The sequence below is a fragment of the Carassius gibelio genome, chromosome B18 (genome assembly GCF_023724105.1).
Source record: "Carassius gibelio isolate Cgi1373 ecotype wild population from Czech Republic chromosome B18, carGib1.2-hapl.c, whole genome shotgun sequence".
Classification (NCBI taxonomy): domain Eukaryota; kingdom Metazoa; phylum Chordata; class Actinopteri; order Cypriniformes; family Cyprinidae; genus Carassius; species Carassius gibelio.
This window is the reverse complement of record NC_068413.1, coordinates 7632639-7650750: the sequence shown is the minus strand read 5'-3', so window position 1 is coordinate 7650750 and position 18112 is coordinate 7632639. Positions and strand designations below refer to the sequence as shown.

Below are 18112 nucleotides of genomic sequence, written 5' to 3'. Positions count from 1 at the left end.
TATTATGAGTTTATCACAATTTATCAATCTATAATTATTAGGACAAAATTATTAGTGAACTAATCTTATGAGGGTCACAAAATGAATCCACATCAAACATCAACTGCTGTTTCAAAGTCTTACAAAATAAGATGGCAAACGTATTCTCTTTGCTGTATCTACAATACACTGCAGAGAGGAAGCAAATCTGCTGTATCACAATTTAGCAATATGCTTGCAGTGTTACTCCAGTAGGTGCACACCTCCAAATTCTGCTCTTTGTTTTGATTCTCCCCCATGTCTTCATTGCTGTAACCTCCACTCTTCTCAACCCAGAGCTCAGACTTCTCCACAGTCAGCCGCAGCTGGTCCAGACTTGCCTTAATCTTCTTATAATTCTCCACATCCTCCTCAGAAACCAGCAACTGGACCTGCAAAACACCATTTTAATTGGCCATTAGCACCAATAAAACATGTGGTTTTCCATTAAAACAGAATATTTAAAAGCTGTGCTATAGTCTCCATACACTGATGAGAAGTATGAGTGAGAGTGAGACCTGTTTGAAAGCCTGCAGAACTTCGGCTCTCTGGCTGAAGTGTTTGAAGATGAGCTGAAGAGAGCCGGAGACCAGCGGAGGGTAGTCCTGCATGATCAGGTGAATAAGCACCCTCAGAAACGTCTGACCGCCTTCATCATCGAGGTCCACCGAGCTCCTCTCTTTAGCACTGTCAACACAAGATCGGAATCAGTAATGATGAAGCCAATCCTAAAATCAAGTGTTTACATGGAAGTCCTAAAGACACAGCAGCAAAAAAAAAAAAAAGAGAAAAAAGGCACAATTACAGAAATTTAAACTAGTAGAGTTTATTGTGTTATATCTTGGGCAAGTTTGTTCATATTGTTTATTTTTATTATTATTATTCAATCTGAGTAGCTAACAGCACACTGCTTCTTTTTATGGTCATTAAAAAAAAAAAACACATAAAAGGTAAAAATGCCTTTTGAAATAAATTTTTTTTAAAAGGGGGGAAACGTTTTATTTACACTACCGATCAAAATCTAAGGTCAGTAATATATTTGGTTTAAAAGAAAAACTTCTATTAAGCAAGAATGCATTAAATTGATCAAAGGTGAAACAACTTGTAACAAATTGTTACAATACAATTTCAAATAAATACTGTTCTTTTGAACATTCTATTAATCAAATCCTGAAAAAGGCAATTTCCACAAATAAAATATTATGCAGCACAACTGCTTTTAACATTAATAATAATAATAAGACAACATTTATTGATCACAAAACCAACATATTTAATTTTTGAAGGACAGAATGATTTCTTAAGGATTTTAAATAATGTAACGACTGCTGAAAATTCAGCGTTGCAATCATATGAATAAACTGAATATTTAAATATATTAAAACATCAAACAGTTATTCCAAATCGTAACAATATTTCACAATATTCCTGTATTGACAGTCGGACTTATTTCAGCTCATTTAAAAAAGGTAGTATCAGTGTTAAAAGTGATTCAGGTATCACATATTAATCATATTTTATACACCAAAAAAAAAGAAATCATTCCCTCACCTCCCTGAAAACATGTTCTCTGCTTTCTCCGCAATCTCCTCAATGTTTGGCTCTGGAACATACCACAGTAATATTAAAACATACCAAAAATAAACTAATCAACTGCATGGTGTGGTTGGAAATGAATTTATATGATTGTATATTTCATGAAACTCTCACCAGCCATGACAGGAACTTCTGCCAATGAAACAGAAGTGTCCAAAGTCTGGTCACCAAACTCTTTTTTATAGATAGACAGCAGATAGGTGATGCGGTAATCGAGACGCACATTCAGAATGAACTAGAAATAGAAAAGGATGCCAACATTTAACAGAACCTCCAAAACTTGAGTCCGTGTTGTATAACTGCTCAATTTAGTTCATTGAGATGCAACGGTCTACAAGGGCATCACCTGCAGAATCTCAATAATCCTGAGCTTGGTGTCCATCACCATGACGTTCTGGTTGTCAGGGAGACAGATTTGCTTTCCGTGGATTGGCTGAGCATCAGGGAGACAGTGAGGCATTATCAAGCCTCTGCTCAGAACCATCTGAGTCACCATCTCACCCACACCGTGGATGGTACGCATGACATTATTACCTACACAAACACAGCCTGAAGTGTTACACCGCCTCAAGGACAAGCAGCTATTATCTTGCAAAACAAACACTGAAGACAGCTTTAAAATGGGGTCTCACCTCCCTCGGGGGTCTTGTTGAGTTTGAACATAAATGTGGAAGTGGGTTGGATAATGTCAAGGATGGCCAGCAGTGTGCGTGTGAGGCACAGCAGCTCATTAAAACTGTAGAAGCCAAAGTAGACCAGGTTACGCGCCAGGTGGACCACCTGTTAGAAGGACAGACAGAGGAAGAGCAATTCAAATTCAAAGTGTTAGAGACTGAATCATCCGTATTCTGGTAGAGCTAATGCAGCCGATCTGCTCTGTCCTCTGGACACGTCACATAATACACTGTAGAAAAAACATCAAAGCTGGCACACAAATACAAAACACACAGACACACGAGCATGAAGTGCAACATAAGCTCCATGTGACTGATTCACTAAAAAGAACACAAAATGAGGCACTACAAAGAACCAATTCAATTGTTCAGGAATCAGTTTGACTTCAAAATAATGCCTAACAAAACACAGTACACCCTTTTGGAATCCAACTACATTGGATGTGCTGTATGCTTTTCATTCACTAATAGAGACATTCACTCAGGAATCGACCATTTGTGCTGAATGGATAGAGTTGAATGATCAAATTAATTTGGCAGTCAGACTACACTGGATGTGCTGTGTTTTTGATTCAGTAAATGGAGCCTATTCCTTCGAATCACTTGTTCAGGAATCAATGCACTACATGAGTAGTCAAGATTCACTAAAATAAAAGCAGCTTGTAAGAGACATTAGTTCAGGAACTGTACTACAATGTTTGCGCTGTAAGGATAAATCTGATTTACTAACAAAAAAACACAAAACAAAAAAACTCTTTAATACCATTAAATTTGAAGAATTATACTCTACTGGCCATGCAGTGATTTTAACCAACTCACAACTACAGTGAGTCACCAGCACTGACTAGAATAGTCATGCTATATGAACAAATCTGCATCATTAAAAAAAGCCTAATAAAGTCATCAGTCTGAGAATTGGACTACACAGTTTGATGGTTTTGATTCACTTTAAAGAATCAACTCTTCAGAATGATTCATTGACTACACTGATCTTGCTACATGAATCAATCTAAACCACAACCAGAAAAAAAGACTCATTTTCAAGAGAATTTTTTTTTAAATTGACTACTCTGGGGTGCGTTTCCCAAAAGCAACTATGCTTGCAAGTTCCGTCATTACCAATAGAGTTCAATGAAACTTAGCACCATAGTTAGCTAACTATACTTTGGGAAACGCACCCCAGGTCAGGCTCTATGTTTCACACTGTAGATTTGGTGTTGGCTGAATAGTAGTGCAGGAAACAATGTCAGAGCATTTCAGAGTGTTTATAGTGTTCTGTCCACATTGATGGAAAACTGCACACGTGAGAACCGTTGACGGAACCAAACATCATCTCACCTCAAGGGTCAATTCATTCTTCTCTCGGTCTCCAAAGGGATCAGGCTGACTGACCACATCTTTCAGATATTCATCCACAAACTGCATAGTAGGCGCAAACTTTCTCTTCATGTCCTCTCTGGAGGTGTCTCTGAACTCATAGTCATACCTGTTCAACAATTGTACAGTCAGATAATCTGAACAACACAAAGCAGTCTTATAAATAAAGCCACATAATGGTAGAAGCACCAGAGGCAAAGAGCAGTTTCCATCTTACTCATTGACAGAGATCTTGGAGGGTATCTCAGTCCAGAGGCGTGCATAGCGAACAGGAACCACAGCCTCCTGAGGGTCGCGGTCCACATGCATGTGCAGCATCAGACGACAAAATGAGGCACGCAGGTTGTAAGGCAGGCAGTCATCAAACATGCAGCGGAGGATTAGATCTACTGGCAGCTGACTGGAAATCTGATTGATGGCCAGATACTGCCGATCCAGGCACATTTTAGCGAAAAGATTGAGTTGACACCTGAAAATGGATAGACATTTATACGTATTTATACGTTAAAAATAATAAAAAACCCTGCCTATATGATAAATCAATAAATAAACTAAATAAAATGAAATACACTATCTTTCAAAGATGTGATTGAACTCTAACCTGTAGTAGGTGATGACTTCAACTTCTGATTTTTGTCCATCCTTGGCATCCTGAGCCAGGTGTCGGATGGATTTCCCATGAGGCTCTTTGTCGTTATCAATCCAGTATAGCCATACCTCTTCATCATCACAATCGTCCGGGAATAAAGATGACTCCAGAGAACTCTCTGTGTGTGGGATCAGTCTACGGAAACATAAACCCAGTCATACATCTTAATATAATGCAAAATGACCTTGTCACTATTAGAGTTATTAGAGTTTCATCCCATTTTTCGGAGTCATTGTTATATAGCTAATCCCAGGATCTCACTTGGTCTGGATGAGGATGTCGGCGTTGGTAGGGTTCAGCATGAATTTGCAAATCAGTTCCTGAGTGACAGGAATGGCTGTTTTGTTGGAGACGCACAGGTCAGACAAATAATCCAGAAACCTGGGGAAAAAATGCACAAGAAACTATACAGTTTACTAAGAGACCACCACTAACCAATGAGAAAACAGCACTTTTATCAAATGCAAGAATCAAAGCTTCATTCACGCTACTGTTTGAAAGTATCAGTAATATTTTTTATTCAGTGCATTACATTTATCTTAAGTGACCGTCAAGACTTTTACATTGTTGCAAATTTTTTTTGAAGATAAATCTGGTTTCTTTTCATTTTCTATTCATCACAGAATCCTACGAAAAATATATCACTGTTTCCAAAAAAATTGAAAATCAAGCAGCAACTGTTTTAACACTTACAATACAAAAAAAGCACCAAATTAGCATATTAGAATGATTTCTGATAGATTATGTGATCCTGAAGTCTGAAGTAACAGCTGCTGAAAATTCAGCTCTGCCATCACAAGAGTGTATTTTATTATATTTTAAAACATAAAATCAAAAATGTCATTTTAAATTGTAATATTTCAGAACAGAACTAATCTGGAATATAAAATGTACTAATGGGACAAATAATCTTATAAATAAATAAAATCCTAATTTGAAAAAACAATAAATTATTGTCTATCCAGCAGAATATTACAGTATGTGTTTTAAAGATCTCTTATTTGATCCCAATACATTGGTTCCAAATTACAGAGGATCCATTCATTTTCCTTAAAGATTTCATCATTCCTTTAGCATTTTCTGCCACTACTGGTTAGTGCCAAACATTTGAGAGGATGTCTAAATCTCTGGGTCAGACCTGGGCTCTCGGTTCCTGCGCAGAAGTTTGACAAAGGTCTCAATCTCACGTGCAGTGATGTGTTTCTCTAACAGCTTGCGGTTGTTGTGCAGGAGAGCAGTGATTGTATCTTCGGCCAGGATCTCATAGCCGATTTGAGCCTGCATGATGGAAAAATTCTTGGCTATGTACTCCTGTGAGAAAGAAGCACGTATATTAGTCTAATGGACAACCCTAATAATTCGAACTTATAACTGAAGATGTTCCTTGCCTGATTCTTGCGGTAATCTTGTTGGGAATGGCGCAGAATTCTGTAACACAGTTGTAGCATGTACTTAAATGGAGCATTGCGCTGCTCCCCCATATCTTCCAGCTTCGGCATGGGCGAGTCTTTAACCTCAGAAAATGGGGCTTTAAGAATTCCAAAGATCTGCAAAGATAAAAATGACAGTCAGAAATTTGCCATGCAATTCACGGTCCTTTAAGAATCAACTGTTCGAGCAAACCTGTGCCAGGATGTTCTGCTCTCTCATGAGTTTCTGCCGCTCTCTGTTGGGGTTCGAGATGACCACAGACAGCACGTCCTGTCCGTTGTTCGGCACATCGCATACAAAGAAGATCAAATCCTCCAAAAGCTTAATAGTAAACCTAAACGTAAAAATGAAAGAAAAAGTATGTTTTTAAAACTATAAATGCATAATAGTGATCTCATTTTACTTCCTTGGCTTGAAAGTGAGTTCTGTGTGAGCTGTGCTTCATACATTTCTATGCTATTGACAATGGACAATGATTGTGTGCAAAAAAAAAAAAAATTCTATTGTGACTGCACCTTAAATTCAAAGGCCTTCAGTGAGTATGATGTATACCTGCGTTCATTTGCTACTGCGAAATTGCTGATCTTCAAAATATGCACAAACATCTCCAAGACCTTGTTGGCATCGTTGGCAAAATCCAAATCTCTGACTTCTGACAGGGGGACAGAATTAATGGAAAACGCCTCCTTGTCCTCCTTCATGTGGCAGGTGCCGATCTGGTCAAATAAACAGAGAAATTACACAAGCTTTCATTGACTAATTTTTCTTCAAATAAAAAGAAAGGAAATAAACAACCTTGAGCATAACGGGTCGTTCCTCCTCGACATCGATGGGAATGTTAGTACTGGTCACCCAAGTGTTTGTGCACAAGTTCCTGAGTCTCACATAGGAGTTCCTAAAAAAGGACATATTTTCAAGGAATCGAACCCATGACCTTGCAGTTGTTAGAATAATGCTGATTTTTCAGCTACTAGAAATACCCAACAGAACATTTGGCATAGTACAGACTCCTATCCCATCGATAGCATGTAATAGGGACTTGAATAAAAATACTAATCTGGAAAAATGGCTTCATAAGTATATTTTTAAATCTAAATGGTTGCTCTAAAAAGGCTTTGTGAGCACTTGAATGCATTGGGAGCACTTGTTCTAAAATCATTACTCCCTTTCAAACCCTTACTGCTGCTTTTCCACACCTACATCTCTTAGCTTGTACTTCTGGCCAATTTTGGAGCTTGTCTCTTTAGGGAAGATTGCTTTTCCCTTTCCTCATTTACGATAAAAGGGTTTGTTAAACAAATAAATGCAAAATCTAAATTGAAGTGGTTTTCATTCTAATTTGATGGTTTTAATGATTAAAAATCATTTTAGTGTACAGGAACAAACCTGGGAACTAGGCAGTCTGCCCGCTGTAAGGTGGTGGCATCCAGTTCGAAAAGAGAGGCGATGTCATTGCCATGGGGCACTGCAAGAAGGGTGTAGGGGATCTTGTCAGCCTGCCACTTCTTTTTAGAGTACAACGTGTCTGTGCTGGTCTGAGGTTTGCACAGAGAGACAGGGGAAAGTCACACTGGAGTATAAAAATCCACATATGACAATGCAAGTAACACAGAGTCTGTGTGTACTGTACCATTAATAGTGGTTATAATATATACCTTTTCGTGAATATTGATTACTGTATGTATTTTTTCCTGAATCTACACAGATTTATTTTTACTTTAATTTCTTTTACATTTTTACATAACTCAAACCATGGTTATTATAGTTAACTAAAATTAATCTTAAAACCTTTAAAAAATCTGCATTAATGCTACTAAAATATGAATATGTATTATATTATAGCCAGTTGCCAGGGAAATGTTTCTCATTTTCACTGATGTCCTAAGATAACAGAATAAGAATTTTTTTTATTTAACAATATAAAAAAAAATCTAAAGCTTACAGAAATGACAAACAAAACAAAATTACTAAATGGAATTGATTACATTTTTTAAGGAAAACATTAAACTAATTTAAACAACAAATAGTATATCAATAATAGTAAAATAACAAAAACTGCCCCGCTGAATAATAAAATAAAGTAAAATATATATATAAAAAAATACAATAAAATAACCTATTTATAGTAATGCACTTCCAACGGAAGTCTATGGGGCAAAGCATTTAAAAGCAGAAATATGCAACTCTTATTTTTGTTAAAGCTCTTTGCTGCCTAACAGGATTTGAAGGTTGCATATGACAAGATCCTATTCAACTACTACACTTTCATTGTTTATGTCTCCTGGCTCTACTTCCATAAAATACTGCATTTTAACTTTTATTCGGTTCCAATGTTATTGCGCAACTGTAAACACATTTTTGCTGGTTTTTACAAAACTGAAAATTGTTATTCGACAGCATTGAACCTGCAATTCCTACATGGCCACAGCTCAAATGGATCTTGCAAAAAAATAAAGAAAATCCAGAGGAAAAACCCAGAGGTCATCTACAGTGGGGATATTATTCAGGACTGCATCTGTGGCACTGACTGTTTTCACCGCAGCTTTTTGATGGAGGGCTATTTGCAGAGCAGCATTATAAATTCTCCTCTGCTCTGACTCTCTGCAGCTCCTCTGACTCACTCCTCCACTGAAGCAGACAGCACGTCTGCCTGACTCTCACGGGGCACCCCCAGATTCAGACATTATGTAAGGAGCCCCCTCTGCGAGTGTGCGTGCGTGCGTGTGTGTGTGCGCGCGAGTGTGTTTGTCTGCGAGGCCGCTGAAGCAGAATGCTAATACAGTGGAAAGGTGCAGTGAGAGATACAGGCGGAAGAGAAAAAAAATCTCTGGAGAGTAGGAGGACGGGAGTTGTGTGAGTCTGTCTGTTGCAGCGTGAAGGAGGGGTGAGAAGCAGATTACGTAATAGTGAAATTGTGCAGGAGAGTTGGGCTGAGCCGCAATGCTGTGTAGACGAGACAGAACGAGTTCTGTTTACTTCAGCAGAGCGAGTCGGACACAAAACTTCAAATACAGTTCAACACAATCAGCAAATCTGATTAATACTTCAAAGATAGTGTCTGCAAACTTCTGTCACACTTTGTGGTGGCTTTGAGGGGGAAAAAAGTTTGGATTCTGAAGAATGGGAAAAGGATCTTCCGTGGAACTCTGCAGATATGTGTGTGGAATTCTGCCAGCCTAGTTATGACTCAGATGGGTTGATCCAAGTGAGGTCTGACTTACCTCGTTTTTGGTGCTGATACTGTCGGTACGAGCTTTGAAATCAGGATTCACCTGAAAAAGAAGCAGAAGCGTTCATGAAGGTCTTATGGAATACACACAGACACAAAGGGGGGGTTGTTACATCATTTGTATCTGGACAATAAGCCCTCTGTCTGCCTTGTGCACAGTGGATGGCTGAGACTGATTCTACAGCACTGTGACAATAACAATGAGAAGGCTGCCACCTGCAGCCCATCTTCTGCACTTTAAAATGTATATAAAAAAATAATGATCAACCTCTGAAAATGTTATTTTGGAAAAGTTGATCTTTTTATAGTTTAGAAGACTATTGAAGTTACATGTATTCTACCATTCTAAAGTTTGGGATTAGTAAGTTGTTGTTTTTTTATGTTTTGGAGAGAAAAAATTGGGGGCGGGGTGGGGGAATTTTATTTATTTGATCAGGAATACAGTAAAAATAACAAAATTTTAAAATATAAATTAAAAAAAATAATTTTTTTATTATTATTAATGATTTTAATAAAGCAGTTGTGCTACTTAATATTTTTGTCAAAACTTTGATGCATTTTAAGTTTACTAATTCTTTGTAACATTGTAAAAGTACGATCACTTTCGATCAATTTAATGTTTTCGCTGAATTAAAGTGGTAAACAAGTATTCAGTTGGTCTCAGATGTTTCTCCTAAACAAATAGTAATTGAAAAAAAAACCGAGACACATATACATATACATATACACACACACACACACACACACACACACACACACACACACACACACACACACACACATATATATATAGACAGATCGATTTATATTATTTATATTTTTCACTTGCTATTGGGGCAAATGGGAATGTAAAAATTATATTTGTTGTAACGACTTCCACTTCTGAGAATTAGGAGAGAGTGTCCATGAAATTATTTGGAATATTAAAGTTCAGATAATGAGGTGTTGGAAGTGTTTGATGAGAAATATTTGAGTTGATATTAAGATCTTCTTAAACTTCTCGCTGTCTACAAGAAACAATAGTAATCTCAGAGAGAACTGCTAATACATTCTTACATTCTTCTGAAATCAGCATTCAGTTAATGTGTTATTGATTTCAGGGTCAGTTGAGTAAATGCAGCTAAATCACCCAAGTGGTGCAACAGTGAGCTTACCGCTCAAGGAAAAGCTTCATGCGTGCAGCATGCAAATCGTTTTAAACCACACAAAGGACAAACAATATAGTAAACAGCTCTTTGACCATAAATGAATAATGCAAAACAGGCAGGGAGGAAAAACTGGATGAGTTTCAGGGAAGGACTAAATGTAGTCAAGGAATGCACACCTCCGCTGCAAGGTAGTGTCCTGTGGCCAGGTGTTTGAAACGAAACAGGCTGTTCCACTGGCCAGCTCCTCCTCTGCAGGGGTCATAGTGGACAACCTGAAGCACACGGGGCAGGATAAGAGACTCCAGATTAATTCAGTGGAGCGTCATATTGTTCGAAACTTCTAAGTAAAAACATATACATTCAAAAGTTCTGGGTACGATGAAGTATTTTTGTACAAGAATTTAATATTTATACATCAGCCAGGACAAGTAAAATAGATTTAAAAAAAAAAAAAAGACAGAAAATAAAATAAAAATATTAAGTAACATTATTATTTCAAATAAAGGCTGTTCTTTTGAACTTTTCTTTTATTAAAAAAAAATAAATAAATATATGAAGTTTCCACAAAAATATTAGGATGCACAAATGTTTTCAACATTGATAATAGGGGTGCACCGCTCAAGATCGGCCGATCAAATGCGCATCTCATCAGTAAAGCCGGTTCTCTAATCAGCGGTAAATTGCATCAGGTGCGTGATTTCACATAATGCATCTGTTACTACACAGAGCCGGTGTTAACTGACTAGCAGCGCAAATTCACGTTCATTATCAGCGTTTATTTGCGCAGCTAGTCAGTTAACCACGGAATTTGCCGCTGATTAGAGAACCGGTTTTACTGACGAGATGCGCATTAATGATCGGCGCACCCCTAATTGATAATAATAAAAAATTTAAAACTGGAGTAATGACTGCTGAATATTCAGCTTTGTCATCACAGAAATAACTTTAAGTTACTCAAAGATTTTTCAATTAAAAAAAAAAAAAAACTCATTGACCCCAAACTTTTGAACAGTAGTGTGTATCCCATTTATAAACCATAAAATTTTATTATACATTTTACTTCACTACATACATATAGATAACTTTTAAGTTTGTGAACAAGAAAAACATACGTACCTCCACTTCCCATAGTGCTTTTGAACTGGTGGCGGAGGTTGCTGATTGACGGAGAGTGGTTCGTAAGAAGACATACTGCTGCTTTTTGTACTCATCACAAGTAAGAAACTTTTCTTGCTCGGCATGAAACAACCTCACCACATCCCCCTGAGTGAATCAGAGAGAGAGACAAATGATTAGACAGATATTATAAACCACATTCAATACATCACTTCCCACATATCTTATAAACCCCAACATAAGACTCACCCCTTTTAATACGTCGTCTCTGTATTCACTGAACTTCATGAAAAGAGTGACCTTCCAACTGGTGTTGCAGTTCAAAGCGTTAACCTGACAGACCGGAAACACAAAACATCGTTATTTCCATTACTTTTTCATGACATTTCTACTTATGTGACTGATTAACTGAAAAGAACCAACTCTAAAAACAATTATATCACAAATCAAAATTTCTTTTAATATCACTTTTCATACTATATATTTTTACTTTAAGACATTAAGATTATTGCAAATATTCTAAAAGTACATTCAGAAGATTTTTTGTAATTTACAGTAATGTTGTAAAACGATTAAATCACATCCAAAATAAAATATTTTGTTTACACGTCTGTGTATATTAACATATTTATATTCATATATATTTCATAATATATAAATATATATTTAACAAAATACATGTACAGTATGTGTGTGCATTTAAGATAGATAGATAGATAGATAACATATATAAAATATATATATATATATATTTTTTTTTTTATTTTTTTTTTTTTTTTGTGAACAAAAACTTTTATTTTGGATGCGATTAATCATGATTAATTATTTGACACCACTCATTTTTTTATTCTTCGTGAATGTATTATCTAGACTGATATATTTCAAAACAAAGCAAAACTTGAAAATCTCTATAGAAATTTCCTTGACTTGTTCAAGATTTATAACATTATATGAATTTCTAAGCCTGGAATCCCACAGTTTGCCTCATATTTACAGGTTTTCCACCACCATGGGAACCCGGTAATTAATACAACGCATCTCATGATCTCACTAACAGTCTGACCTCTTTGCAGCCACGGTTATCCAGGAGTTCGATGTTGCTGGCGTGGAGAGGCTGTCCTGCGTTTACAGGCATTAGAACCACTTTATCTCCAAGCACCACCTACAAACACGCACATATATAACACTTCATCCAACCACAGAGGTTTCTGTTGTTCTGTTTCTGTTGTCAACAATGGAAGAAACCAAATGACATCACATCCTGTGACATGCAGAGTTTGGAAACTGGTGTTTTAGACAGATTTATACTTGACCCCATGAAATCTGAAACCACGTCTTTTTTATGCTAGTATACTAAGGAGTCAACTGTGTTAAAGCAAATAAAAACATAATGCCACTTATCCCAATTTTTTTATTCCATTAATAATAATTGATTAAATAATCATTTGTACGTCAATTAAGTTGTTCATGTGTAAATTATTTACCTTTTAGATGCTGTCAATACATCAGTAAACACAGTTTATAAATTGTAGTCTCTACATTGTTTACTATGAATTAACTATAGTTAGATGTATATATATTGTACTACTGTATTCAGGTAATAATGTTACCAACAAAATAAAGGTCATTGGATGTTAAGAAAGAAAAGTACATTGTCACATGGGAAAGAAACCTGCACTTGTCAAGCCATCTCATGGGGTCATTAAATAGCATATACTAATGAAAAATGACAGAGATCTTGTTTATACACACATATATAATATCCACTGCATGCTTAAAGATCTAGTGTAAATGCACAGTTTGTGAAGAACATGTGAGTGAAGTGTTTATTATTCTTTTTCTCTATACATAATATAACAATTGCATACAACCAATCTCACCCAGAACACAAGCCACTGATGCCAACAGTGAATCTGAACCGGCTTGGATGACATTTTATAATTCTATTCTGATTTGAAAACTATTTGCATACTAGAACTGATTGTATTTGGATGTAATTTTAATAGTTCAAGACTGCAACAGGCAGTTAGGGTTGCATGTCACATGCATGTTAACATGCTGCATACTTCTCTGTGTACAGACACACACACACACAGCATTCGCCAAATATATTATATACCTTCATGATTCAGTTGCTGAGATGAAAACAAGAGAAGAGACCAGATGAGGTAACAGCAAAATGTTAATATAACGATGAGAGGTGATTAGCTTTTTAAAATAATGATGCAGTAATTTCTTCATTGCATGTTTTAAAAAATTAAAACATGATAAAGGTCAGAATCTAAACACAGTGATTGTTTCTGAAGTGTTTGTTGCGTTAGTGGAGTAAAGCTTACATTGTCTCCTTCGCTGCGTAGCTTCCAAAAAGGTTGGATGTAGAACCAGGAACCCTCGTTTCCTGAAGGGTCCAGAGACACACGCATGGCGTTCTTCTCTAGCAGGGCCGGAAGACGCTTATTCACTGTCAGGAACTTATTACTCTTAATATGGAGAAGCTGAAAATATAAGGACAGATTATTGTATTAAAAATACTGTATTACATACATTATGATAAAAACATTTGTGGTCTATAGGATATTTTTTTTGAGCAATGCATTTAACTGATCAAAAGACATTTAAATGACAGTAAAGACATTTACATATTACCAAAAAAATAAAAAAATAATAAAAAAAAAATAAATTATATATATATATATATATATATATATATATATATATATATATATATATATATATATATATGGTATTTCTAATTAATGCTGTTCTATTGTAATTTCTATTAATCAAATAATCCTGAAAAAATGTATTGCAGTTTCTATAAAAATATTAATATTACAAATTTCTTTAGTACCAAATGAGCATATTAGAATGATTATGAGTAAAATAAACTGCAATATAGACCAATCATAATTCAAAAGTGAAAAGTCTGGCTCTTTGAGACTATACTCTGATACTAAACTGAAACTTTCAGTTTATTATCAGATGCTAGATATACATAGCTAATTTCAAATCATGTTTTTGAAAGAAAAACTCAAGGCCACTCGCACACACACACACACACACACACATTAATTTCAGTCAAGTCATTAGCCTTGAAGCCAACTGCAAAACTCAAAGGAAGAGGCACGTTTGGTCCGATATGCTTGGCAAAATGTCAGTCAGCATGGTTTTTGTATAAGCCCATAGAAACACTTAAAGTGACCAATCAAACATTAATTTCCCTCTATCGGTTCTGGAGCCGTATATCACCCACACTGTCAAACGCCTCTTTGGCCCTTGAGCGGGGCACTGGCAGCCTTGGCAACAGTGTGAAAACAAACAGAACGTTCTTGATGTCCAACCAAAAGTGTAAAGAACAAACATTTGTTGATAAGAAGAGGGAAGCTCAACTGTACCTGTATAACCCGGCTATATTTGACAACCTCTCCCAACAATTTCTTGTTCTCTGTGTCATTTTGTTTCTGCTCCAGTTCTGCTGCATGCTGCAAAACATAGTAGAAAGCACAGAAATCTTTAATAAGCGATCCTTAAATGTCCAATATTAGAATTCTATTGCATAATCAGTGATGTTAAAAAAAACGAAGATGCATATCCACTGTGAGCATGCAGTGTTTTTTATAAGGGCACCTGTAATTTCTTGAAGAGATCTCCCTGTGTGTTGTTCCCATGTTTACCCTGTTTTGCCTTCCAGAACTGTCTCTGTGCAGAGTACCTATTCATAGGACACACCTTGAAGAGACAATCTAGAAGACAAAAAGAAAAACAATTAAGAAGTTTTTTTATACATGCTTTATGCAAATATTTTTTAAAGCATAATAGATATTTCTATATAAAATTATTTGTGTGTGCATATACATACTTTTAATTATATTATACTATAAAAATAAATGTACACTGTAACTGTAACTGTGTCTTTGAGTCAAATAAAAGGACAGCACTGACAAACACAAGTCTGTAATTTTTACTTGCAAACCAAACAGATCCAGGATTTCCCCTTGATGTGAATCTACTGGGCACAAACAAAACACTTTGAATACAAACTCAAATACACTTCCTCAAATGTTCCTTTTGGCAAAGTGACAACTGAGTAAATCCAACGGAGTCAGAGTTTATTTACTAATTGAGCGTAAATATGGGGTTAAGGTCTGGTGAGTTTGCTGGCCAGTCAAAGCACACCAACACCAACTTTTGGTTCTTTTGGCAGTGTAGGCAGGTGCCAATTCCTGCTGGAAAATTAAATGCTTCCTTCTGCTGACAAGCTTTTTGATGATGCCTCATTCAGTGCTCCAAAATGTTTTGGTAAATGGGTGCAGTGACTTTTGTTTTCAAAAAACACAATAGGCCAAACCCAGCAGATGACACTGCAGCCCAAATCATCACAGGCTGTGGAAACTTAACACTGGACTTCAAGCCAAGGGCTATGAGCTTCACCTTGGTTTACAAATGAAATGCAAAACTTGCTCTCATCTGAAGAGAGAACTTTGGACCAATGGGCTACAGTCCAGTTCTTCTTCTCCTTAGCCCAGGTAAGACGTCTCTGACATTGGGTCTCATTCATGAAACAAGAGCAGAACGATTTTTTGTGTAAATCATGTGTAAAGTGGTTCTGGCATAAATTTTCGGATTCATTCAAATGTTCGTATTTTCCAAATGTTAGTTGGTACGAAAGAAATCTACACCTGCTATCAGCCACGCGTAAATAGTGCGTTTAACATCTGAACTTTTTGCTCATTAATACGGCTGCATTATAATTCACCTTAATCGGGTACATATTTACACAGCATTTTGAAAAAAATATTAAATATAGTAAATACATACGGTTTTTCTTTTTACTTCTATTATGAAAGCCAGTAATAGGATCTGTAATATGCTGCCAAGCTTCCTTTTTTAGGACCTGATACACCACTATGTAGCTACGCTTGAAAATAAAATGTGGCGTTTTGAATGAACTTCTGATAATAAAACTTCAATTTCTGCAGCGGAGAAATTTGTCTTTTTCAGTCGCTTTTGAGAAGACATGTTGAAATCCTTCATTTGTTGTCATAATATGATGCCCATATATAGTTGTCAGTCGGATTTAATGGGCAGGATTTATGGTAATTGAGAATGAGCGTGCACGCGCATCCCATTTACGACTGATTGTAATTCATTAACACACACACACATTTCACTATCACATCTGACGTTTACAAAGTATTTGTGAATCAGGAGAAGAGTTTTCGGGAAGGTCTCTTTACGCGCAAATCACTCACATATTTACTCGTATATTTACGAATGTTTCATGAATGAGACCCATTGTTTGTGGTTCAGGAGTGGCTTAACATACGACAGGAATACATAAACTGTAGCCAAATTCCTTTACACATCTGTATGCCTTGACCCCAGCCTCAGTCCATTCCTTTTGAAGTTAATTCAAATTATTGAATTAATTTTGCTTGATAATGCTGCGGTTCTCTCGGTTGGTTGTGCATCTTTATCTTCCACACTTTTTCCTTTCTGTTAACATGCTTGGATACAGCACTCTGTGAACAGCCAGCTTCTTTGGCAATGAATGTTTGTGGCTTACCCTCCTTGTGAAGGGTGTCAATGATGAAGTTTCACAATTTGAGTTGAATTACTGAAATAAATGAACTTTTCCACGACATTCTAATTCATTGAGATGCACCTGTACAGTGATATAAAAACACCTGCACCGGTTTTTGATTTTGAAACGTGCAGTGCTCATGTTTATTCAATGAAGTCAAAGGCTTTTAGAAAATCTATTTATGGTGCTCAATTTTGCGGCCCGCCACAAATAAATCAATGTATGGGAAACCCTGGATCTCTTACTTTGAAAAATCACCAAGTACACAAAAAGCACAAGTTATCACATGTGTGGTGTTCCAAAGAACAGGAAGCTTGTATTGACTTGTACAGCCCTTTGGAGCAAGTGTTTCAACCTTATACAGTCTATGGTTTCAACAAAGACCTCCAGGACAAGAGGAAAATAAGAGTTTACAGTTGCTGCTATTTCTGATTCTCCAAATTGCACTTGAGGAACAACATTGTTTATCCACCTCAGCTAACAATTCTAGTCATTAGGCAACAGCCAAGGCACCCTACTGAGATCTCACTATAAAGCTGAAGATGTGGGGTTGTAACAGACTGCGTGGCCTTGGCGAGAGCAAAGATTCAGTGTGTAGGAGGCTGCTACTGCTCAAGGGCTGAGTAATTAATCAGTGGCTGAGCAGGTGTTAAGAAATACACAGAAAACTACAGCTACATATTTATTTTGCCCGTTGTTGGGATTTCTTTTTGCCTGCCACTTTTTATTGGTACTACAATGCTGGGGAGTAACTAATTAAAAGTAGCGACACTAGCTTAACTACATTTTTCTTTAGCATGCAGCTCAAGTTTTTCAAAACTGCTTTACAAGCTACTTCTTCCACCAACTAGTGTAGTAGCTTGTAACACAGCTATTACTTGACTGTAGCGGCGCCTCCAGCTCAGACTTGGCATCGGCACGATTCCTATTCACCGTAACTGGCCCTTGTCTGTCTGTAGAGTCCGGGCCACTTCTGGAAATGACTCTGCTCTCTCATAGAAGGTTACATTAATATAGCAATAATTAACATAAAACTGTTTTAAACCTGACTTAAGACCTTTACAGTTTCCATGTTTAAATGGCGTGAATGTCAAAAACTAAATATCTGATATAAAATGTAAAAAACAAATAACCAAAAAAAAAAAGAAAAAAAATTAAAAAGTGCTTTATAGGACAGAACATTCCCTAATATTTATAAACAATAGCCTTTCTAGATTTACGTAACGCAGCTGGTCAATCTTTTATATGCTTGTATGTATTTTGAACACGCTTCATTTGCGCTCTCAGGTG

At 36.4% G+C, this 18112-nt stretch overlaps 1 protein-coding gene across 2 annotated transcripts in view; it reads right to left on the bottom strand.

Moving 5' to 3' along the window:
- The window catches only part of LOC127976986 (inositol 1,4,5-trisphosphate receptor type 2), a 78424-nt gene that overhangs the window by 47578 nt on the left and 12734 nt on the right, over positions 1-18112 (bottom strand). For both annotated transcript variants that reach the window (XM_052581588.1, XM_052581589.1), the window contains exons 3-26: positions 14866-14981; positions 14634-14720; positions 13575-13733; positions 12302-12400; positions 11488-11571; positions 11239-11385; positions 10299-10394; positions 8967-9017; positions 7132-7280; positions 6541-6640; positions 6298-6461; positions 5938-6079; positions 5703-5861; positions 5453-5625; positions 4576-4695; positions 4267-4449; positions 3883-4134; positions 3627-3774; positions 2247-2394; positions 1961-2148; positions 1729-1849; positions 1570-1621; positions 537-705; positions 243-410 (exon numbers count right to left, since the gene is read on the bottom strand). In XM_052581588.1, coding sequence (XP_052437548.1) covers positions 243-410; positions 537-705; positions 1570-1621; positions 1729-1849; positions 1961-2148; positions 2247-2394; positions 3627-3774; positions 3883-4134; positions 4267-4449; positions 4576-4695; positions 5453-5625; positions 5703-5861; positions 5938-6079; positions 6298-6461; positions 6541-6640; positions 7132-7280; positions 8967-9017; positions 10299-10394; positions 11239-11385; positions 11488-11571; positions 12302-12400; positions 13575-13733; positions 14634-14720; positions 14866-14981 — 3275 coding nt within the window. The remainder of the gene's footprint in view (positions 1-242; positions 411-536; positions 706-1569; positions 1622-1728; positions 1850-1960; positions 2149-2246; positions 2395-3626; positions 3775-3882; positions 4135-4266; positions 4450-4575; positions 4696-5452; positions 5626-5702; positions 5862-5937; positions 6080-6297; positions 6462-6540; positions 6641-7131; positions 7281-8966; positions 9018-10298; positions 10395-11238; positions 11386-11487; positions 11572-12301; positions 12401-13574; positions 13734-14633; positions 14721-14865; positions 14982-18112) is intronic.